The 24,008-nt window shown below is 42.3% G+C and overlaps 1 protein-coding gene across 1 annotated transcript in view; it reads left to right on the top strand.

Moving 5' to 3' along the window:
- Positions 1-432: 432 nt before the first annotated feature.
- SMG1 (SMG1 nonsense mediated mRNA decay associated PI3K related kinase) overlaps positions 433-24,008 on the top strand; it is an 83,529-nt gene continuing 59,953 nt past the window's right edge. Inside the window, exons 1-11 of the mRNA XM_063143314.1 lie at positions 433-591; positions 10,038-10,201; positions 11,768-11,923; positions 12,351-12,487; positions 14,642-14,700; positions 16,189-16,402; positions 18,443-18,568; positions 18,657-18,729; positions 20,285-20,382; positions 22,343-22,516; positions 23,619-23,843. Of these exons, the coding sequence (XP_062999384.1) occupies positions 494-591; positions 10,038-10,201; positions 11,768-11,923; positions 12,351-12,487; positions 14,642-14,700; positions 16,189-16,402; positions 18,443-18,568; positions 18,657-18,729; positions 20,285-20,382; positions 22,343-22,516; positions 23,619-23,843 (1,524 nt within the window). The 5' untranslated portion in view covers positions 433-493. The remainder of the gene's footprint in view (positions 592-10,037; positions 10,202-11,767; positions 11,924-12,350; positions 12,488-14,641; positions 14,701-16,188; positions 16,403-18,442; positions 18,569-18,656; positions 18,730-20,284; positions 20,383-22,342; positions 22,517-23,618; positions 23,844-24,008) is intronic.

Raw genomic sequence — 24,008 nt, 5'->3', positions numbered from 1 at the left:
CCCGCACTCCGGTGTTCCCCGAGGAGGCGGGCTGGGCGCTGAGGGGCCGTCGCCAGAGCGAGCAAGCGAGCGCGGCTTCTCCCTCGGCCGCCCCGTGATGCTCTGCGGCAGGCGTTCACCTCAGCCCCTGTGGCCTGCCTTCCCGGCATGCCGCGCGCCGCGCCTCAGCCTGACTAGAGCCAGCCCGGCCGTCGCCAGCAGGAGGAGCAGCAGGCGGGGCCGCCGCTGTCGTCGCCTTCGCCCCTTCCGTGTGAGGCAGCAGGAGCCGCGTCCGCCGCCGCCGCGCCTGAGGGGGGAGAGAGAGAGAGAGAGAGAAGAAGAAGAAGAAGAAGAAAAAGAAAAAAGCCCTCCGCAGCCCCCCACTTCTGCCACCCTCATTCCCGCCTCTGCCTCCCTCTTTCCTCCCCCCCCCGCCCTTCCTGGCCGCCGCCCTCAGCAACCACCTCAGCCCCGCGCCGCTTCCCCGGCCGGCCATGCCGTCTCGGGCAAGGTAATGAGCCGCAGAGCCCCGGGGTCTCGGCTGAGCGGCGCTTCTTCCTCCGGCACCAGGCAGCACTATCACCCGCGGAGCTGGAATGACTGGCAACCCAGGTGAGAAGGGGGCGAGGGGAGGGTGGTGGTGGTGGTGGTGGTGGTAGGGAGAGCGGCGCGGCCTAGGGGTTGGCAGCGGGGGCGGGTCTCCCCTTAGCGCGGCGGCGGTGGTGGTGGCGGCGGCGAGGAAGGCCCTGGAGGGAGGGAGGGAGGGAGGGAGGGACGACCGCTCTTAGGTTGGGGTGGATTTGAAAATGATGATGATGATGATAATAATAATAATAATAATAATTGATAATGATAATGATAATGATGATAAATAGGCTGCCTCATCTCGGCCCTCATGGCCCAACTGAGCGCCCCCCCCCCGCCCCACAGCAGACTCGCCCGCCGCTGGGGCCTAGTGCCAGAGAGGCGCGCAGGGCTCGTGAATGGGCCCTTCCAGCCCATGGACGGGGGTGGGGGTGGGGGTGGGGGTCTGGGGAGAAGCGGAGGCGGCATGAGGCAGGGCTCGGGGAAGCCCTTGCAAAGCCTCTGCCTTGCGGCCTGTGGGGAAGGGAGCGAGAGGTGGTGCCGCCCGCCGCTGCTGCTGCTGCTGTCGCCACCCTCTTCTTTGGCTCTTGCTGATCTTTGAGGCCTAAAGAGAGAGAGAGAGAGAGGGAGAGAGAGGGAGCTTGAGTGCTTGGCCTGGGTTAGTGGATGAGGTTGATTAGTTGTGTGTGTGTGTGTCGTCGTGGTGTGTATGTAGCCCCTCTTTTTTTCTTCTTTTCTTTCCCGAACCCTCTTCTTCCCCCCCAGCTCCTTTATTTTATTCCTTTATCTATTTAATGTCGTCCCCACCCCCATCCCATAAGTGTATGCCACCGCGGAGAGATTGGTTCCGGGTACGTGTGTGTGCGCGCGCGCCCCAAGCTTGCTTTCACTCTCTCTTTCGGGGTGTGTGTGTGTGTGTGTGTGTGTGAGAGAGAGAGAGAGAGAGAGAGAGAGAGAGAGAGAGAGAGAGAGAGAGACAGACACACACACACACACACACACACACAGAGAGAAATACAAATACAGTACACAGGACGGAGAAAATATACCCGGTGTGGTGGGTATTTCCTGATTCTTAAGCCCATTACGTCTGGCGTTGGGGAAAAGGACTGTAGGTTGAGGTGTTTTTTTAATATAGGACACTGGCGTGGAGTGGGAATTACTGGTGTTAGAGGAATTATTAGGACCGACAGGGTTCTGTAAGGACAGGAGTGGGAAACATATGGCCCTCCTGATGTTGTTGGATTGCAACTCCCATCAGCCCTAACCAGCTATTGGTGAGGGATGATGTGAGGTGCAGTCCCAACATCTGGAGGTTCTGCACATTCCCCATCCCTGTGCTAGGAGGTTGAACTAGGTGGCCTCTGGGTATTTTTCTGGTCTTGATGTGATTCTGCAGAAGTATATGTGTATGTTTGTATATAGCTGCTAATTAAAGATCGTCATGCAACTGATGAAGTAGACTAGTTCACAAAAGTTATGGTATAGCAAATATCTATCTTCTTCTTTGTGTTTTGGTGCAACAGACTTGACACGACAACCTTTTTGGCAATATGGAACATTTATATGTGCAAGAGACTATCTCTGCACATATCCCAGTCCTCTTCTCTTGCAATATTCCTTCCTAAATTCATTAATGTCTCTTGGGACTTTAGGATGCATTTTGTTTTTGATTGTGATCCATTGTGATAATTTTGCAGAACTCTTGAATAGCAACTTTGTTGCCTAGTTGGTAACTTGTTAATACATTTCTAGAAAGGAGGAAGTCAAGGATCAGTGGCCCACAAATTTAGTGTCTTGTTTATATTTGCGTTTTTAGTTGGCAGTGAATTAAAATGAAACTGTTTGAAATTGTTTTGTTATAGATACCAGAAATTATTTGTGAAGTATGGTTTGTATATTCTTATAGCACTACCTTCATTTCAGTTTTAGGGTCTCTTTTTTTGAAGGCAATAAATAAATACTTGTAGCCATGTTATGCCTTTATACATGGTAGAGGAAACTAGTTCTGATTTCCTTTGATGAAATCAGCCCACGAAGCACAAATCTCTAGGCTAAGACATAACGTTCTAATGTAGTATATTTACAGCACAATCATTGTGCCTAGGTAAATGTGCATAGGACTGCAGCTTTAAAGAATAGAATTTCTTGGCATTAAAATGGTCTTAAATTCTGGGAATCTGTTACTGTATACAGTGCAGGGATATGAATTTGCTCTTCAAATCAACATAACTGCTAAACCATGACACAGGTGTATCACAAACTAAAGGCAACAGCAGTGTCTGAGGGGATACTGTTAACATCTTTTTGGGTAGCTCAAAGAGAGAAGCTATTTTGCTTTTTCCTGTAAATTAATGATGAGAGGCTAAACTATAGGCGTTGTATCAATAAAATTCCATCAACATCATAATTCAAACTTCAGACAAGAAATTCACAAATGACTAGAACTGAATGTTGTCAACAAGTCTGAAGTCATCAGTGGTTCAAAACAACTTTATCCCTTCAGTTACATAAATGATATTGCTAAGAAACACAGAACTCCCATTTGAGTGTATTACAAAAGCAAGCTTTTCTCAGCAACAGACACAATATAAAGTATTAGCCAATCCATACTGCTCTCATCAAAGAAAGATGCATAGAGTCTAGCCACCCAAATATAAGTACATAGTGAGGAAGGGCCATAGCTCAGTGATAAAGCACCTGTTTTTATGCAGAAGGTCCACAGCGTCTCTAGGTAGGGATGGGAAAGGCTCTTGTCTGAATCAATACTAGGCTAGGTGGACCAATGAATGTATATTTTTTCAAGATAAAGTTATGATCTTACAAGAAATCTAATTTTATGATCCACTTTTTGTCTGTTTCTATTAATATTATATTGTGCATTCTTAGACACAACATCAGAGCTCAGAAGAATTATCCTGAGGAATGTCAGGCTCTACGCTTCCCTTGCACATCCCTGTTAGTAACTTCGTCCTCTTGCTGCAAACTGTAGTTTGCCATTTGATCTGAATCAGCAAGATATGGCTTGCCACACCTAGTTTTGGAAGGGTTGTTAACTGGGAGATACGATCCAGTTGTTATCCCTTTCTGGGGCTAAACGGCTTCTTTCCTTTGCTTTCTACACCTATTCAGATGTTTCAGTTTTATTCTGTCTCCTTCCCTTGGTCTTTGAAATAAGACTTTGCATGTTTCACTTGTAGTGTACTAGTTCCGTTGAACTTCCTTTAAACCGATAGGACATGTGGTAGGTTGGTCTGGTGTTGAGCAACGTAGTGACAAGGAGGCTAAGGTGCTGCAAAATTGTAAAGCTTGGAGGAGATTTTAATGAGTCTAAAAGATTCCAATAAATGTTTAGAAGCTATAGCTATGATAGTGAATTATCTCTTTTCATTATGAAATTAAAGTTCTCTGTACTATGAGTTTCATCTCTTATATGCTTCCCCCTCTCTTTAGTGATTCCTTGAGGAGAACTTCATAGATCATACAGACCTCTTGAAGTCCCTTCTCTTTTTGATTTGCCTGGTTTGGGATCTGGAATAAAAATAACCATGAACAACCAAAGTAGCAGATTTTATTTTTGCTTTTTCACTCTTGAATTGTATATTCAGGAGCAGTAAGGGCAGCACTGCCTCTGTTAAATCCCCTATGTGCCACCCAGTGGAGCTTTTCAGGGATGTCCAGGGCTTATCACGTGCTGGGCCTAGGAAAGCTGTAGATCTGTCTGAGGCCTGCTTTAATATATTTGCTAGATATAAAATCTCATATCTGCTGTAAGTTAGACTCCAGTGTTGGTACAGCTCAAGGACATTGACAAGATGCTCAGACAGGTCCGTACAGCTACTTCCATATTGGATCCTTGCCCCTCTTGGCAGGGAGGGAACAGCTGGCTGGACCAAGGAGTTGATCAATGCCTCCTTGTGAGAGGGAGTGGTCCTGGGCCACCTGAAAGAGGCAGTGGTGAGACCACTCCTGAAGAAACCCTCCCTGGACCGGGAAAATCTCAGTTACTTTAGGTCTGTGGGAAACGTTCCTTTCCTGGGCAAGCTCCTTGAGTGGGTGATTGCCAGCGAGCTCCAGACACTCTTGGACAAGATCGATTATCTGGATCCATTTCAGTTGGGATTCAGGCCAGGTTTTGGCATGGAAACATTCTTGGTCACCCTGTATGATGACCTATCTCAGGAGAGAGACAGGGGGGTGTAACCTTGTTGATTGTCCTTGATTCCTTGGCAGCTTTTGATACCATTGACTATGGTATCCTTCTGGGATGATTGTCTGAGTTGAGAGTGGATGGTACTGCATTGCAGTGGTTTCACTCCTACTTGGATGATTGGCTCCAGAAGGTAGTGCTTAGGGAATATTGCTCATCCCCATAGATTATCTAGTATTAGGTTCCACAGGGATCAGTTTAACATCTACATGAAACTATTGAGTTGGGTCATCTGGAGTTTGGAGCATATTGTCATCAGTATGCTGTTGGCAAGCAGCTCTACTTCTCCTTTTCACTTTCATGAGGTGAGGCTGTGGATGTGTTAGATTGGTGCCTGGCTGTGACAATGGACTGGATGAGGGCTAATAAAATGAAGTTTAGTCCAGTAAAGATTGAGATACTGCTAGTGGGTGGTTCTTCTGACTAGATCTTCTGATTGGTGCTCAATCTTTTCTGGATGAAAAGGTTGAGCACCACCTGCTGAAGAGCAGGTTCATAGTTTGGAGGTTCTCTTGGAGCCATCTGTCACTTGAAGCTCAGGTGGCTTCTTCAGTTGGTGGCCCAGCTATGTCCTTACCTACACAGGGATAACTTGGCTTCCGTTACCTATGCTCTGGTAATCTCCAAGATAGATTGCTGCAATGTACTCATTGAAGACAGATCAGAAGATGTGGTTTGTGCAAAATGTGGCAGTCAAACTGATAACAGGGCCAGGAAATTCCAAACAGAGAACACTGATCCTGGCCTGCTTGCGCTGACTGCCTCTGTTTGCAAGCCTGAATCAAGGTGCTGCTTTTGACCTATAAAGGCTTACATTGCTTGGGACTGCAATACCTGATGGAGAACCTCTCTCGGCATAAACTTGCCTGGACATTACGCTCATTGTGAGAGCCAGTGTAGTGTAGTGGCTAGAGTGTTGGACTGGGAGTCGGGAGATCTGGGTTCTAGTCCCCACTTGGCCATAGAAACCCACTGGGTGACTTTGGGCCAGTCACAGCCTCTCATCCCAACCTACCTCACAGGGTTGTTATGAGGATAAAATGGAGAGGAGGAGGATTATGTATACTGCCTTGGGTTCCTTGGAGGAAAAAAAGGTGGGATACAAATGCAATAATAAATAAATAAAATTGTCTAAGGTCCTCCTCCAGGTGCTTCCTCTGAGAAGGTCGCAAGAAAGGAGAGGGCCTTATTGGTGGTGGTTCCGCAATTATGGAATGAACTCCCCAGTGCGGCCCACCTGGTGCCAACGTTATCTTTTTGGTGCCAGGTTAAGACCTTCCTCTGCTCCCAGGCATTTGGGAACATATCAAGTTATGGATATTGTTTGGATGTGTAGGTGTGTCTGCTGTCTGTTTATATGTTTGTAGCTAAGCTGTTTTTATATTACACAAAATATTGTGTTTTTAAAGGCTTTTCATCTATGCAAACAGACCAGAGATGTTAGGGTATTGGGCTGTATAGATCTGCAGGTTCCCCCCTCCATTTCATTTCATTTATTACAACTCCCAGGAGGAATGCTAGGAGTTGTAGCACTTTTTCTTTCTTAACATGCAAAGGATTGTACCCTTAACTTCATAGGATTAGGCTGCTAGTAATATTGTTTGAGAGCCTGGATCAAGAATCTGCATTACTAAGATAAGAATATTTTTTCTGTATTCAAACTTCTCTATGTGGAATCACGTGATTTATACAAGTGTTGTGTGTGCTGTAGTTGAAAAACCTCTTGACAATCCTATGCATGTTTAGTTCCTTGCCCACATTGTATTGGTCATGCACAGTATTAAGGCAGCAACCCTATACCAATTTTCCTCGGAGTAAGCCTTACTGAAGCTAATGGGACTTATGAGTAGATATAGTATTGTGCTGTATGGTGGTTTTTTGTATATCATATAATGCAGCCTTCCCCAATCTGGGACCCTCCAGAAATGTTGGACATAACTCCCATTATCCAGGATATTGCTCTTGCAGTATCATATCTCTAAGCTTGAGATGTTGCTTCAATTCATGTGTGTCAGTTATTAAATAATTAACATGTGAAATTTAATTAAAGTGTTGGACTTTTGCAATCATTTGGCACATACATTTTTGTTTTTATGATTAACTTTGGCAATAGGATCTCGAAAGAGCTGCTAAACTAAATGACGACATAAAACCCTAATCCATTCAACTGTGGTACTTCTTATCAGAACACTTTTTGTAAGTGGATGGATTCCTAAATTTAAGGAACTCTGGGCAGCTTTGTAAGTTAGCCATTTCAGGCACTGAAAGCCTTTCTGTGTAGGGGTGTATGTGTGAATCTCACATTTGGTCACATATGCCTTTGTTTCAATGCTTTTAACATGGTGGTATGGATGTGTGCATTTCCCACATTTGATCTGCATTCAGTTTTTTTTTTTTTTTTTTAAAAAAAGGCTTTTCCCACATGGAAATATATCTCATGTAGCTATGTAACGTTTGAAGAGGTCTTCTCTGGTGTAGGTGTGTGATCTCTCTCTCTCTCTCTCTCTCTCTCTCTCTCTCTTTCTCTCTCTCTCTCTCTCATAATAAATATTACTATTATAAACAGCCTATTAATATTTCCTCCTTTTTCATGGGCATAATTTAAGGTATGGTGTGAGCATTTGAAGTGGAATAGCATTAAGAACTTCACTAGAGAATTGTGTATTCTAAGCATTCCCCCCCGAATACAGTGAACATTTGGCCATGTCGTTTCTTATAAGCAAGACCCCTCCTTAATCCCAAAGTGGCAGGAAAGTCAAAATATTAATAATACTAAGACATAAGTACCAGCATGATCCTAAAATAGCATATGAGAATGACTGTTGCTTCTGCATACAGTTTTCAGGTCCCAGGGGATTGCTTCATACAAAGTGCAGAGCTATTAGCAAAGCATGTCCCCTTCAGTAAAAACAACCAGAAAAACCAGTGATACCAGTTCGTCTATGGTGTGTATATTTGTGTACATTTGTTCTGACATCCGTGTAGATACAAGACAATATTTAAACTAATCTTTCTTGGAAAGGGGCCATTTTTTTTAGTGCTACTTGATAATGGTCTTAAACCACGTGGATTGGTTGGATAATGCTCATACATTAGGTGCAGTCAATATAAAGATCTCTGTGTTTACATACTGGGACTCAATGCATCTATCTCTGAATTGGACCTGACATAAGGGTTGCTGTTCAGCGGCTGCTCTTTTTATTTCTTTGTACATTGGGCCCATGAAGAAGTTACGCAGAAAGGGGATTCCAGTATTAACACTTGGGAGCATTGAATTAGGATTTGAGAAGTAGCTCAGATACCTGCCCACCGACATGATATTTTGTGGGGTTTTTGTCCCCAGTGCTTCAGCGTCCCTTAGGATACTTAACTTTTGTGGTATGTGTTTTGAGCACATCACTATAAAAACGTTTGGGATTCCTGTGGCCACTCCCAACTTCGAGTGATATGTCATTGTGGGAGACAGTTGTAGAAATACTAGGCTGTGCTTCAGTTATTGTATTTAGAAAGTGCTTTCTTTCTTACTGTGAAATAAGAATTTCAAAAGAAATAAAAGGTTTTCAGTTTGGCTGCACAATATCTTTGACAGCCGTTCAGGGATGGAAAGTCCTAGGTGCTTGGTCATCTTGGCACCTAGGAATTGCAAAAAATATATTTAGCCTGGCTCTCAACAGCTCAGTCTTCAGATTCATCTGGGGGTGCATCTGAGTGTCATCTTTCAATCATGGCTATGTCATATGATCACCTGTCCTATGTAGTATATACTTTGTGACTTGGGGCATTCTGGGGCACAGCTGGAATCATCTACAACTGGAAAAAAATACTGGCTCCTAGAAATTGAAATAATTTCCCTAGTTCTGTTCAAGGGTTACCATCCAGTAATTCAAAATTCTGTTTTGTGAACTGCTCATAGAGCTTGAGCTATTGGGTGGTATAGAAATGTAATAAATAAATACACTTTTCTGCAGCAAACTCTTTTGACATAATGCTGAAGCCAGACACGAAGGTACTTATTGCCATAGCCTTGTTACTGGGATCTTTTTCATTTATTTATTTATTGCATTTCTATGTCACTCAATAGCCAAAGTTCTCTGGGCGGTCCAGTTATATTTGAATATTATACATGGAGAGGTAGCTAATCCTGCCTTAAACTCATGCTATCTCTTTACATGAAGATGTATTTGAGAAGCAGGCACACCAACATGTAGGTATCCCATACTGGTTGGCCTTTCCCCTCCCTGTTTGTCATTGTGATTTTAGAATGTAAGCCATATGGCAGGGTGTTTTGTATTCTGTCTTATTTTGTTCAGTACAGCACCATGAACATTGATAGTGCTATATAAATAAATATTAATAATAATAATAGCCCAAACTTTCCTTTCTGTGGAATTTCATTCTAAAGGTGTGCAAAAACAGCAATTTGGTCAGTCAAAAACTTTGGATGGTTCTTTCAAATCAATATGTGAACTTCAGTCTTCCTTGCTAGCTTCTGCCATGAATGCCAACCTATTCCAATTTTCCTTTCAATTCTTTCTTTTATATACTTTGGACTCAACATCCCACCACCCTCCATTTGTAGCCACCAACTTCTGCTTTTGAGACACCTTCCTAATTCATCCTTTGCTTAGACCCTTCTGCTTGCCCTGCACTCCTACAATATGGATAGTTTGGACAAAGCCAGACAGAAAGACTTAGGATAGAAGAGCTCACTTAATTGGATGCCGCAAACCTTAGGAAGGGATAATTTAGCCAATGGGTGTTGGAGTCCTTTCTAAACGCTCGAACATTTTGATGGGGGCAGCTGAGCCATGACAGGCTTGCTTATTGCGTTACTATATACCCATATAAGAGTGTTGCTATGTGTTGAAAAAAGATTACCCCATTCCCTTGTGCATAAACTGTCAGGAGCTGAAGCTAGCGATGGGCATGACTAGAGCCAAAAGTGTGGAGTGCAATGGTGTAGTGGAGCCACAGAACTTCTTGACTAGCAGGGACAATTACGTCATTTGCCACCTATGTCAGGCTGCCCTGTTCCCTCTAACTGCAGTCCTCACAGATGCTGACAAAAATGATTTTTTTAGGTCATTATGGAAGAATCCAATATTTATCAGTTTGTTAAGCCACAGTTAGGATTCATAAGTTCCACCAGTTAATATTGTTCTGCCTTCCTAACCGTTCCTGTCTGGAAACTCGGGATGTGGAATTAGTAAAGGCCAAAGCTGACTTCTTGAGTGGAGCACATAAACCATTTTTCTTCTTGCAGAACTGACAATCCATCAGCTGAACAAGAGAATTTAAAATACTCTTCATCCAGAGACCGGAGTAGTTCTTCCTCCTATGGATTACAATCCTCAAATTCAGCTGTGGTGTCTAGACATAGACATGATGATATCAGAGTCCCCACTGACATACAGAATGAAGAAAAAGGTACATAGCTGATCTCCATATGTAAAAAGGGGATGCTGAATGTGGAAAATAAATAGTTTGTAGCCCAGCTGTGGTGGTGATCCCTCTGCCTGAGAGTTAATGCAGTCTAATATGTTTTAATGGATTATCTTCTGTTGGAATGACTGAGTTGTTTGTTGATTTTTGCCTGATGAAGGTAATTATCCAAGACTGCATTATGCTTAATTATATAATACAGTTTTACTTGGACATCTAGTAAATGTGGAAAATCTTGCTAGAATTGAGCACTTTCCACAAGTTTTTCCTATTCTCTACAAAGACCTTATTTTAAAAAATGGAAAGCCATATTTCTACTTTCTGGGTAGAAGAGATGATCAGCCAGATGTGGTGATGAATATTTGTGACAGCGAGAGTTGTCCCTACGTGTTGTCCTGCAGTGGTCCAGACTAGGTATTCTCATTCTGGAAGGCAGATGTTAGAATAAAGGCTGGTCCTGAGCTAGTGTAGGATGATGGCATTTATATAGCACTTTCAGTGTGTTCTAACAGCTTCACATTTATTATTTTGATAACCCTTTGTAAACCGCCCAGAGAGCTTCAGCTATGGGGCGGTATATAAATGATGATGATAATAATAATAATAATAAATCTTTATAACTGCTGTTTAAGGGAGGTCAGTATTATCTCCATATTTCAGATGGGAGTCTGAGAAAGTTATTAAATGGCCAAGTTCATGTCTGGGGTGAGATGTGACTTCTGGACTCAAAGTTCAGTCTGACACTACTCCAAACAAGCTCTCTAGGTATCAGAAGTGCCACCTCTTTCTCCGCAGGATCAGACTTCTTCTCTGCTGCTAATGGAAAGAAAGCAATCTTATCTAGTCTGCTTTCTAGCATATGTGGATACTTTCATTAAGCTTAAAGAAGATATCTAGAAGAGAGAAGAGGTGGTGGTTCTGAGCCTCCTGAGTAAAGCTTATGCTTTCTGTTGGCTCAAGTGCTTGGGGCCTGTTTTGAGCCCATCTTGGTGCTGTGTCTCACAAACTTCCCCTTTGTCCACATCAGGTGTGTAAATGGTTCCAGAGATTGTATAAGCAGTGCCTATGGGGCCTTTTGAGGTCATGTTCCTAGGTTCGAGGGAACCCTATGCATCCTCCCAAGGCTTTGGTTTTCTGTTGTAGTGAAAGGAGGATACGCCAAGTATACCCTGTAGAAGGGGGCTGCCTCCTCCTGAGTCTTGCAGTGTGAGCCTCTCTCTGCTAATGATATGCAATCCCAGCTCAAGCCACAACTTTTTGCCTTTTGTTACATGTTTGGTAGGTCTGAATATCAAGCCCTGTGTCACTGGATTGTCCTACCCTTGGTTCAGCAGAAACCCATAGATCATGGGAGGGCAGAAGGTAGATTGGGATTTGCTGGTAGACCTCTGGGTGATTTTCAGTTGTTTAACACTAACAACAACAAAAATAGCACCCTCGCCATAAACTGCCCAGAGAGCTTCAGCTATGGGGCTGTATATAAATTTAATAAATAAATAGACACAATGCATTTCTCCTAAGAAAAAACTAACATGTCTTCCTTTTCTCTAGGTGGCTACAGTGTCAATGGAGGATCTGGGGAAAATACTTATGGTCGGAAGTCGTTGGGGCAAGAGCTGAGGGTTAACAATGTGACCAACCCTGATTTTACCAATGTTCAGCATGGGAATCGTGCTTTAGTCACAAAAGACATGAGGAAAACACAGGGTAAGAATGGTGTTAGCCTGAAGAAAAATGGAAATTCAGCTCCGATGGCAATGGTTTTCCTGTTACAGTAGCACCAAAAGGTGCCTGCCAAAATTAGAGCCCTGTTAAGTACATGAAAATGTGAAATCTCTAGCATTAGGTTTAATTACACTATAGTTTGTTATAAATTGGGTTTACTGAAAGTATTGTAATAAGAGGCTTTTCGGTGGTAAGATTGGCCCGTAGTCAATTGTCAGACGTTTGGATCAGAAAGCTTGTAGCAAAGTTACTGCAAGTTCTTTATCCATTAGGTTTTGGGGAAAAAATAAAGTAAATCTGTTAGGAATAATTTGCTTCTTAGTAAAGTACTACGTTACTTCACCGATACGTGTATTTAAACTTGATATTTGGGTAGAAGCATGCACATGTGTAATATCTCAATTTCTAGAGCGATCATTGTCTTACTCTGATGAGTCTCGACTGTCAAATCTTCTTCGGAGGATTACTCGGGAAGATGACAGAGACCGAAGACTGGCTACTGTAAAGCAACTGAAAGAATTCATTCAGCAACCAGAGAACAAACTGGTTAAGTATCATCTGGTTATCTTCTGTTAGCAATATATCAATACAGTGTTCCTCACATGGTGAGGCTGATCTCCCTGGAGAGTGGGGTGTGAGACACCGTTTCATGGTTGGTGGGGCTGTGGGGAAGAGGATGAAGGCTGGCCAACTTCCTCATCAATAGCTGAGCAGTTGCAAGGTCACTTTGCATGGAATCTACCCAGCCCAGCATATAAGCTTGCCTCACTGACTGTTTGGAATATGAAGTGGGGAGCCAGCCATCTTCCACCACCTGTCTCCAGAGATCACGCAAAGTACTTTTCCCCCTTTCACTTTTCCGCCGATGATGATAAAGATGATCAGAGCCTCGTTCCTTTGTGCACTTCCCATTGGTAAGAGGGAAGAAGGGACTATTGTTTGGGCTTCTTCCTTCATCCTGGTGTAGCTGATCTGCCATAGTTGTGAGGTGGGCAGGAGAAGGGAAGATCAGCTGCATCACACATGAAGAGTCCCGTCAGAGATTCCTTCTTCCCTCTGGGAATTAAGCAGCACCTCCATGCACATTGCCAGCATCTCCTCTTCCTGGTCATCTGCTGGTTTATTGCTTGTAACCTTCCTCCTGAATACAACCTTTCTCCAAAGTATTTCTCTCCTTCTGAGTAGGCTCCTGCCAGGAGAGCTGTCTGGTATTAGGTGGGCATGTCTGACGATTCCAAGTTTTCCACCAGGTTCACTGCTGTCTTTGCTTTGGAAACCTGGGGAGTAGAGTGGGCGGGGCTGGAAGCAGGGCTCAGGATAGAGTGGAATAGTTTATTTGGGAATCTGGTGAGGCATCCTTAGGTCTGCTGCAGGTCTTCCATGGGAGCAGGGACTTTGGAAGACCTTTTGAAGAGCGCTCTCTGGGGTCTAGGCTGGATGGGATCCTGACAGGCCAGGATTTCAAGTACCCTGCAGCTTCCTTTGTCAGTTGCAGGGATTGTTGAAGGGAACTGCTTTCATGATTCCCAGTAGTCAGAAGGAGGCTAACTTTTATGTAGCTGCTCATTAAGGCTAATTAGTCTTAATATGAACATCGCCATGGGTGCCTTCAGGCAGGGAGCCTGCTCTATAAATCCGATAAAATGAATGTTAATCTGTGACCAAGCTGTAAAGGTGTCCTCTTGGAAGTTACTGATGTATTTCAGTTATGGTTAACTTCTTTAGCCTGGAGGGCTGGATCTTCTCTAACCAGACTCTTTGCTTGCCCCCTACTCCTCCACATTGCATTAGCCGGGGAGGGTTTGCGCTCACTGTCCCAATCCCACTCGAACAACCCTTCTAGTAGTAAACAATAGGATGTCCCAAAAGTTTCAGTGGTAACTCACATGGTGCACATTTATTCCTGGGCATTCTGCAAGTACCTCATGTGATGCTTAACAATATATGAAGTATTATTTCTGATCTAGCAGGCATCCCATCTATTATTCATTTATTTACTGGATTTAAATGCCTTCTTTAGACAGTTATAATCTCCTAAATGAGTTCACGTCAATAAAAACGAAGCAGTGAAATAGAAGCAATACAGACTTACAACTAAATAGACAAGACACACAAGGAAAGGGGAGTTGAGGGAAAGGTAGAGGGGGGAAGATCAGTTATTCAAGGCCAGGATGCGGTAGTGAGCTATAAGCAGGTGTTTATATCTGGTTGGTGCCAGGCTGATCTTCCCTCACTGGTGTTTTTGCTTATATAGCAATTGGTGGCTCATCTTTCTTTGGCCAGTGGATAGGGCCAAAGTGTTCTTTCTCCTTATTTCTGCAGTCTCTAAAGAGATGTTAGGGATAAGTTTAAATATATTTGAGCAGTGTTTGCGTCCAGTGTTAACACAGTGTTATAGCTACGCACAAGGGCCATGTTGGCACTGCATACTTCCCATCAAAGCCTTCATGGCTTAATGTATCTGATGCACATTAATATTACTATACTCCAAAAGCTTGCTGTGGAAAGATCGTAGTGATGTATATAAGACTGCGACTAATAACCAAGAGTACTGTGCAAACTGTCCATAGCACATAAGGATTTCTTTTGTCTGGGGAAAACAGAAATGGCAAGTAGTGGTAACTTTTTTAATGACAAGATAGTCTGCACTTAAATTGCAGTAGTAATTATTCTGAAAGCTGTGTATGTTGTCTATTGCAGGTGCTTGTTAAACAACTGGATAATATCTTGGCTGCCATACATGATGTGCTTAATGAAAGGTAAGTTGAAATAAGAGAAGCTTTCCTGATGTTGGGACTGTTTGCATCCATTAGTTTAAAAGCCACAAAAGCAGGCATGCTGGCTGCAGCGCACACCCCTCTCCTGCTTTAGCACACAACCCACGATTGGTTCCTTTGTAGGTTGTGGCGCATGATGCCCAAACCAGGTGGTTAACCCAACAAACACACCCTGAACAGCCTAGCATCCAGATTTGGATGTCATGATGCACAACCTATGAAGGAGAGGTGATTGTGGGTTGTGTGCTAACGCAGAAGACAACTGCTTTTAAGCTGATTGATTGTTGGTACGTGTGAACCAGGTCAGTGGTCTGTTTATGGCTGCCAGGGTTAGTGCTAGAAATTTGTGCTTGTGGAGTGGACTCGAGGTCTACGCTGCCACGAGAGAGAGACAACACTGTTTAAGCAAAAAATAAATAAATAGGAAGCTGGGAGTCTACTTGCTTGTGGACAGTCTAGCTCCAAACCCTAATTATCCTTTTGGCGACTGAGGTCAGCTGGAGATACTTACTGAGTGACTGCTCCCTAACCAGTCACTCGTTTAGTTTGACGTCAGTAGGAAGATGCCATGTTGTGAACTTGCCTTGAGGCCAAGCCAGGCTTCAGCAGTTGTTTCAGGGTTGAACACTTTCAGATCCTTCAGTAATTTGCAAGAAGTCTGATTTGGACTCTGGGTTGCCCTGCCTCCTGATGCAAAAGTGTCACCAGTGACTTGCTTTGTTGCTTGTTTTCTCCGTGGCCAAGCCCCACTGAATGCTTTGGGGAGTCAAGAAACACTGAGCGTGTTGATCTGCTCTTGGCCCCCAATCATTGTGGGTTGGCTTCAGTGTGAACTTACACGTATGGGTTCCAGATATCTATAATATAAAGCAAGAATTGTTTAACCCAGGAATTGCCAGGGATAAGCAAAGCGATGAACACACTACCTCCTGCGTGCTCATTGTTTCCGCATACGGCGAACAACCCAGGAATGCCCCATTCCTGGTTTGTTTTATGATGTGAGAACCTGGAGTTTTAGGTTGTTTATGGGCTAAACAATCCAGAGTTAACCGAACAATTGCTGATGGGTTGTTGTTGGGTCAACTGTGTGTGTACACGTGCATGTGCCTGCAAATCGTGTGAGTGAGAGTGTTTACATGTTTGTTGGTGGAGGGGACAACACAGGACTGATGAGAAAGGAGGCTTTTCATTCCTTTTGCATATACTTCCAACTCACTCACTCTGCAGGTTTCTGCCTGTGGATCCACGGAGGCAAATATTACACGGCATCTGTGGGTTTGGTGGAAAATGAGAGCAAATGGATGGAGCCCACTGCCATTGTGTATTTCCGTTTATTTCTTAATCTCCTTAATGGAAAGTGACAACCAAATCATATCCATTTATTCAAGTTTTTATTGTCCTCATTGGAATAAAGTTCTGCTTTCCATGACTAAAAGTCGTTAACACTGTTTTCTCCTCCCGTAAATGCAGCAGCAAATTGCTTCAAGAACTGAGACAGGAGGGAGCTTGCTGTCTCGGCCTTCTTTGTGCTTCTCTGAGCTACGAAGCGGAGAAGATCTTTAAATGGATTTTTAGCAAATTTAGTTCATCCACTAAAGATGAAGTTAAACTTCTTTATTTGTGTGCAACTTACAAAGCATTGGAGACTGTGGGAGAGAAGAAAGCCTTTTCATCTGTAATGCAAGTAAGCATAAGAGTTAAACTGGAGTATTTTAGCTTTCCGAAATTGAATTGTTTTAAAAATTAAGCTGACATGTAAACAGCCTAAGATATTATTGCATTAAAACTACTCTTTAAATATTAAGCATAATATAGAGAGTTTTCTGAAGTACAGTTTAGTGTACCTGGAATGTGTAGTAATAGCCCACTAGAATTCAAATAGGTCCTCTGAGTTAGTTAGTCTCTAAAACAACACTGTTAGACGCCAGAGACAGAATTTTAAACTGGTTGTGGAGGGTTCCAAACCTACTGAGACTGTATTCTGATATATCAAAATGCTGTGTCAGTAGGTTTGAAAGGTATATAGATTTAAGGTGTATGTGTGTTACTTGTGTGTAACATTTTGGAACATTGAGTACTTGATCATTTGTGCTGGAATACCTCTGTCTGCAATGATTGTATAGCATTGTGGTATGTGGCGGCATGGTCATTAATACACCTGCTCCTAAACACTTATTTGCTGCAACAGCAGCTTTTCGAATAAGGTAGTAAATGATAAATTTGGGTTAAATGTGCAACCTGTAATCCTTTTCAGAAGTAAAATTGCTACGAACACATAATGGTGTTAATGCAGTTTTTAAATGTTGGTATCTTATATCAGAGCCATTAAGGCACATGGTGTCCCTATTCTCTACTTAACTATTAATTAAAATTGGTATAATTTTGATATAAGCTGGATTGGACCTTTGTGATGAACAAGGAATTCTTAAGACAGTCTGGAGAACTGGTAACACTGCCACGGTGTGCAGAAATGGGCACTTAAAGTATATATGCACTAAATGATTTGGAGTATATGTTCCTAAGATAAGGAACAGTCTGAAAATGAGCACCTTCCCCCAGCAAAAATTGCAATCCTGTCAGTCAAGCTCTATGTAAAATTTACACATTCAAATCTACCAGCCACTGTAGTTGGAAAAATGTTAATTGTCTTTGCCCCATAAGCTTGTCATAGCAGGAAACAATTATTAAAACTAGGCAAATGTAGTTCTGAATGGGCATACTTGTCTTCTCTTTTGCTAGTATCATACAAATGAACACGAGATAAAGAGTGTGTCAGAATGATAGTAGCAAAAGTAACATGATAGAAAGAAAAGCTTGAACAGTGAAGGCTGAAGACTAGTCTTGGAATAAAATAAAGGACAAGTAGGTTGTTATATAAAGGAAGCAGTGAAGTCAGGTGGTAGGAACAGCCCCCTGTGTCTTCCAACAAATCGTTTGAATACCTTGAATGGTATATATTGCTGACACCCAATTTATGGAGTGATCTCCCCCTGGTATTTGGAAGGTGCCGTCTGTATCATGCTTTAGGCGCCAAATTAAAAACCCATTTCATTACCCAGGCTGTCCCTGAGTGAATGCCTTGCCCAGGATGTTTGTTTGTAATTACAGTATTTTAACTAATGTTAATGTTTTATATAAAAGTTTTAGCAGTTCTTATGTATTTTAAATTGTATTTTAATTGTATGTTATAATATATTTTGTGAATCGCTTAAGAGATCCTTTTAAATATGTTCAGCATATTTATATAAATATATATAAATATATTCATTAATAAAGAGTCCAATCCCATGCATCTTGAGAGAGAGAAAAGTCCTACAACTACCAGCATTCCCCAGCCAGCTAGCTGGCTGGGGAATGCTGGGAGTTGTAGGACTTTTTTCTATCTAAACTTGCATGGGATTGCACCCTAAATGTGTTAAAAGTTGTATCTGTACGGTCAGCCCCTGCAGGCTTCAGAAGACTTCCCCACCCCCACAAAGCATGCGCCTAACAAGGTTCTTGTTGAGAACCAAAGCAGTTTAATCTGGAGCCGCCCTCTGTTTTTCAGTAGTCTTTTCTTGATGACTGGTTAACAATATATGATTTTTTAAAAAGTAGCTGCTGTTTTACCTCTGTAAATAGCTTTTTGAATAATTTCAAATGTCTTTGTTCAGCCTGGGTTTATTTGAATGCTTTCGGTTCAGTATGGCCTTTTGGGACGTGTGTGCTTTTCGTTCTCTTAAAGCTCGTCATGACTAGCCTGCAGTCTATCCTAGAGAACGTGGATACTCCAGAATTGCTGTGTAAATGTGTCAAGTGCATCCTTCTTGTGTCCCGGTGTTACCCTCACATTTTCAGCACCAATTTTAGAGTAAGTGCTTTTGCCTCTCTTGTTTTTAAATCAGTATAGACACATCATGTGTTACAGGTGGATTAATTTTTTTGTATTGCTTTCCAAGGACACAGTTGACATATTAGTTGGGTGGCATATTGATCACACTCAGAAACCTTCTCTGACACAGCAAGTGTCAGGTAAGTCTGAAAAAATAAAAAAATAACTTCATGTGATGGCCATATACATGTTCTGGTCTGACTTCTGGATGATGGAGAGTGATTTCTAATGTGTGCTTCACTCCGCTTATCATGTAATAAAGGAATGCCCACAAGTTTCAGTTAAAAGTCCTGAGCTGTAGGATGAGAATGAATGTCTGGCTATCCTAAAATGTAATGCTTTTATCAGAATCCTGCCTGGCTTTTTAAAAAAGAAAATATTTGTGTACCATGGCAAAACACAAATGATGAGGCGGTTTCCCCAGAGTCTTATTAATCTAATGCTGTTTTTCTACCTAATGTGTAATTTGGTTTAATGTATACCTATGCAAGGACCAATAATGTTTCTTAGCTGATTAAAAATTCTAATAAGATGTCCATTTACGTAGTCCCTTTCATTGCAGTTTAACTAGTAATAGCAATCTCAGTTCTCCAAGTGCCAGCCCTTTTGTAGCTATAATAGCACCATCAACACACAAGCAGCTTGTGGGAATCCCATGATTTGTTAAAGTGTTTTAAAAATAACTACTGGAAAACATCGTGGTCGCAAGGAAGCCCCTAAAAACAGCCCAGTGACGATTGAGTGTGATGAATGGTCACAGAATGCTGACTCTTGGGAGGGGAAAAACTGAGTGAGAGGAGGGTGGTATGGGATCCTGAACAGGGTACAGAATACAACATTTTGTTGCACGTCCCACTCGTTGCTTTTTAGAAATCATCCTGCCCTCTCTCCAATACCTCACTTAAAGTGCATTATAATGTTATGATGATTTTCTGGGGTTGTATTTTGATGCAGGGTTGTGGAGACCTTGCTGAGGTGGTGATAATCCTTTATCAATTTTATTAAAGAATAGACCATTCTGGTCTGTTTAAAATGGAATTCACTGCCTCAAATGACTGTACACTTAGTATGTGTCAGTGGTTGTGGATGTTCCTCAATAAGATGTCAAGTAGCTAGGATTTTGATAAGTCTTGCTTCCTTAATCCCGTAGTCCTGAACTTCAACATCACATAGAACAAAAGGCATGTTGTGGCCCTTACGGCAGACACCTTTTACAAAAATGTCTATTTTTGATGCTCTTATTTGGCAACCCTATTAAGATACATAGAGTGCAATCCTATGCATGTTTAGCCAGAGAAAAAGTCCTGCAACTTTCAGTGTGCCCCAGCTAGCCATGCTGGCTAGGGCATGCTGGGAGTTGTGGAACCTTTTTCTGGCAAAACATGCATAGGGTTGTACCCTTAATGTTTTAGTATTGGTTACAGATAAACTCTGTTTAGAAATACGCTGTTTTGCTTCTGCCTGGTTTACACATTCTTTTAGATGGACGATCATGCATTGTTTTTTTCATTTCCCTATTTACGACGTAAGCTCTTTGAACTGTCTGTTTCTTGCATCAATAGTTGATATAATAGATCCCCACTAAATGGAATGTATTGGTGTTGGCTTTTATGTACGCTTACTTTTTTATATATGTTATTTCTTAGTGAACCAAACATACTACATATTTTCTTTGTTCTGGTACCTTTCATACAGGGTGGTTACAGAGCCTGGAACCATTTTGGGTAGCTGACCTTGCATTTTCTACCACACTTCTGGGTCAGTTTTTAGAGGATATGGAAGCTTATGCTGAGGTAATAAAACATCGGCCTTGCCAAATGTACAAAAAGGAGTCAGTTAATGGGTGTTGTCGGATATTGGATCTCTTCTTCCATATCGACGATGTGATATGCATTGTAATTGGGGAGAGGACTGAAATGCTTCAGGAACACATGTTGAAATAATATTTCCTTCTGCTTGTTACCGTCCAGTGGTCCAGGCACTTGGGTTCTTCCACGGCGTCTGCTAGGAGGCAGGGTCTTTAAAGAAAGACCTAGCCCAGGGGCTGAACTAGGAGGCACACCCCACTTCTTCCCCTTGAACCAATCCTCCTCCTGTCTCCACAGTGAACCAGTTATTTAAAGGTGTATAAAGGCCAAAATAAACATGATTGTGGTAGGGTCGGTTTTTCTGTTATCATGTCGGCCCCACGGTCTTCCCTTAACAGCAAAAGGAATGAATAGGAGACAAGCACTCAACCCTTACCCTTCTGTGCCTTAACTCCCAGCAGTTCGTTGCTCCAAGCACTTTTCTTGGCTCACTCCCAGTATTGGAACCAGGAACAGGGAGAAGTAGCTAGTGCAACCAGTTGACTGCAAGGAGGTAATGCACAGAAGGCAGGAGGGTGCAGTCCTTCTCTTCCATTAATGTACATTAATGGTGCTATATAAATAAATAATAATAAATAATAATGATTCCACATAATCCTGTTAACTTCGTTCCGTTTGAATGTGAACGCTGACCCCGCCATATCAGGTTTAGCTCTCTTGTTGTTAGGAAAGATAACATGCAATTCTCTTGCCAAGGCTACAATAAGTCATCATTTCCCCCTAAGTTTTGTTTTCATGGCAATCTTTTTTGACAGATGGCAAACACGTTTTAATTTTGAGACCCTTATTTAAGATGTAAAACTTGATGATGGTGCTTTTATTAAGCGCAACAGGGTTTTTTAAAATGATGATGATGATGATGATGTGATATGCTGCAAAGTATCAAGGACAGTTTTCAAGATAAAATACCAAAAATAAAATACAATAAATTTCAACATGTTGAAACAACCTGTTTGCCAGGTCCTGAAAGGATAATGTTATTGGGGCAATGCAGGCCTCTCTGGGCAGGGAGTGAAATTATCTATATTCTGAATTCATATATAAACCCAGTCATTTTAATACACTGCCTTGCTCTTAATGAAACATTGGCATGGCTTTTTGAAAGTGCTGCATTTAAAGCAAAGCTAATTTTTAATAGCTGACCATCTCTCCTCCTCCTCTGTGCCACCCTGATGTACCCGGTTATATATGAAAGGGCATGCACAAGCTAAAAGACTAGGATCTTTTTTGTAGGGTTTCAGTTGATATAGCGCAAGGTAGTTTATGGTTTCAGTTCATATAGTGCAAGGTATTGTATTTACCTTCTCTACTCTGCACTGGCCAGACCTCACCTGGAATACTGTGTCTGGTTCTGGACACTACACTTTAAGACTTATTTAGATAAATTGGAATGAGTTCAAAGAAGGGCAGCAAAGATTGTCAAGGGACTAGAAACCAAATCCTATGATGAAAAGATTGAGGGAACTGGGTATGTTTAGCTTTGTGAAAAGAAGACTGAGTGGCGGGGGGTGGGGGTATGTTAGCATTTTTCAAGCCCCTAAAGGGTTGTCACGCAGAAAAAGATCACAAGGACATTAAATAACGGGCTTAAGTTACAGGAAGGCAGATTTCGGTTGAAAATCAGGAAAAACTTCCTGATGTCAGAGCAGTCAGGCAACAGAACCAAGTGGCTAAGGAGATGGTCGGTTCTCAGTCACTGAAGCAGAGACTGGCGGCCATCTGTCAGGGATGCTTTAAACTAGATTCCTGCACTGAGCAAGGGCAGACTTGATGGCTTAAATGGCTCCTTCTGGCTCTGTGATTCTATTGTGTTATAATACATGAACCCTGCAATTTCAAGTTAGTGTTGAGAACACACGCTAACACTACATATTTCTTTATGTAGGACCTCGGCCATGTGGCTTCTGGAGAATCAGTAGATGAAGATATTCCTCCTCCTTCTGTTTCGCTGCCCAAACTGGCGGCTCTACTTCGGGTTTTCAGTACAGTGGTGAGGAGTATCGGGGAGCGATTCAGTCCTATTAGAGGGCCGCCGATTACTGAAGCATATGTAACTGATGTAAGGCTCATTGTCTGTTTTACGCCGGTTTGACTGGTAAATCCGTGGAAGTTAATATAAGTGTTCAGCGGCAGGGTATCCAAAATTTGATACAAAACTGATATGCTCATTCCCTATCTTCTCCCAATCTTTTCTCTACTTGTCCAGTGATTCAGGAAGTGTGTGCTTCCTCTTCATCCACTAGGAAGCAGTTTCTTTTCAGAAGAAAGACTTAGCTGGGGCTGGACTAAGATGCATGTCCTGTTCCTGTCTACAGGCAATATGTTTGGATATGATATCTCGTCACCATTCCAGTTTTCTAATGATTAATGTAGTGCTTCCTTACTTCATTTAGATCAAGATGTAATAGATCACTTCTGCCTTGTTTGAGGATCTCCTAAGTGGTGCATCCTAATGTTAAGATGAAAACTGCTTTCTGTTAAAAGATGAATAGAACAGACCACAGTAGGTTGTGTGACATGTGACCCCCAAAGGCATTGGATGTTACATGGGATTAAAGATCTACTGTTTTGTTCTTTGTTTCAATCAGAGCAGAAAAGAATCGATACAGAATGCCTCTGTTGGATATACTCCTGCCGAAATTAAGCATTTTCCAGTCTCATTGATTTCAACGAGATTAGGACCTTGAATCAGTGGACAATGTAATAGTGGGCCTGTTCAGACAACACGCTAAGCCATGGTTAGGCCGCTAACCCTTTGCAGCAATTGTTTAGTGAGCGTGTTTAAACCATGGTTAGGTAGCCACCATGGTTAGGAATGGGTCATACGACGCACGGTCATGGGTTACATGACACGCGAAGCCATAATAATTAGTTCAAAATGCTTAATTAACATAGTTTATTGTGTTGTCTGAACAGGGCCTGTGCTTGACTTTGGTTTCATTGTTCCCCATGTATTCTCTGTACTTTATTCTTCCAGCCTTCAGGAGTCTTTTCTTACTTGGCATGCATTGAATGTTTAAATAGTGGCATTAATATTTCCTGTTGAAAATGTTGGATGGGAATGGATCCAAATGGGTGTGCAATTTTAGCCTGAGTTCAGAGGGGCATGACTCACCAAAGTTTCAATTAAATTTTATTGCCTCCCTCCCCTTTTGTTTCAGGTTCTGTACAGGGTAATGAGATGTGTGACAGCAGCAAACCAAGTCTTCTTTTCTGAGGCTGTATTGACAGCTGCCAATGAGTGTGTTGGTGTCCTGCTTGGTAGTCTGGATCCTAGTATGAGTATACACTGTGACATGGTCATCACCTATGGATTAGATCAACTGGAAAATTGTCAGATTTGTGGTACTGATTATATCATCTCGGTGTTGAACTTATTGATGCTGGTACATACAACCCTCATAATATCTGGATTTATTAGTACAATTTTGTTCATTATAAAAAAGTTTAAGAATAGAACTCATAAGAGTGGACTGGGGAGACCTCGGTTAATACCCTAGCTTCAGTTTGGATGAGAGATAAATTTAAAGGCCTTGAACAAGTTGCTGTTT

Source organism: Elgaria multicarinata, chromosome 17, assembly GCF_023053635.1.
Source record: "Elgaria multicarinata webbii isolate HBS135686 ecotype San Diego chromosome 17, rElgMul1.1.pri, whole genome shotgun sequence".
Taxonomy (NCBI): Eukaryota; Metazoa; Chordata; class Lepidosauria; order Squamata; family Anguidae; genus Elgaria; species Elgaria multicarinata.
This window is presented reverse-complemented; position numbering and strand designations above follow the sequence as displayed.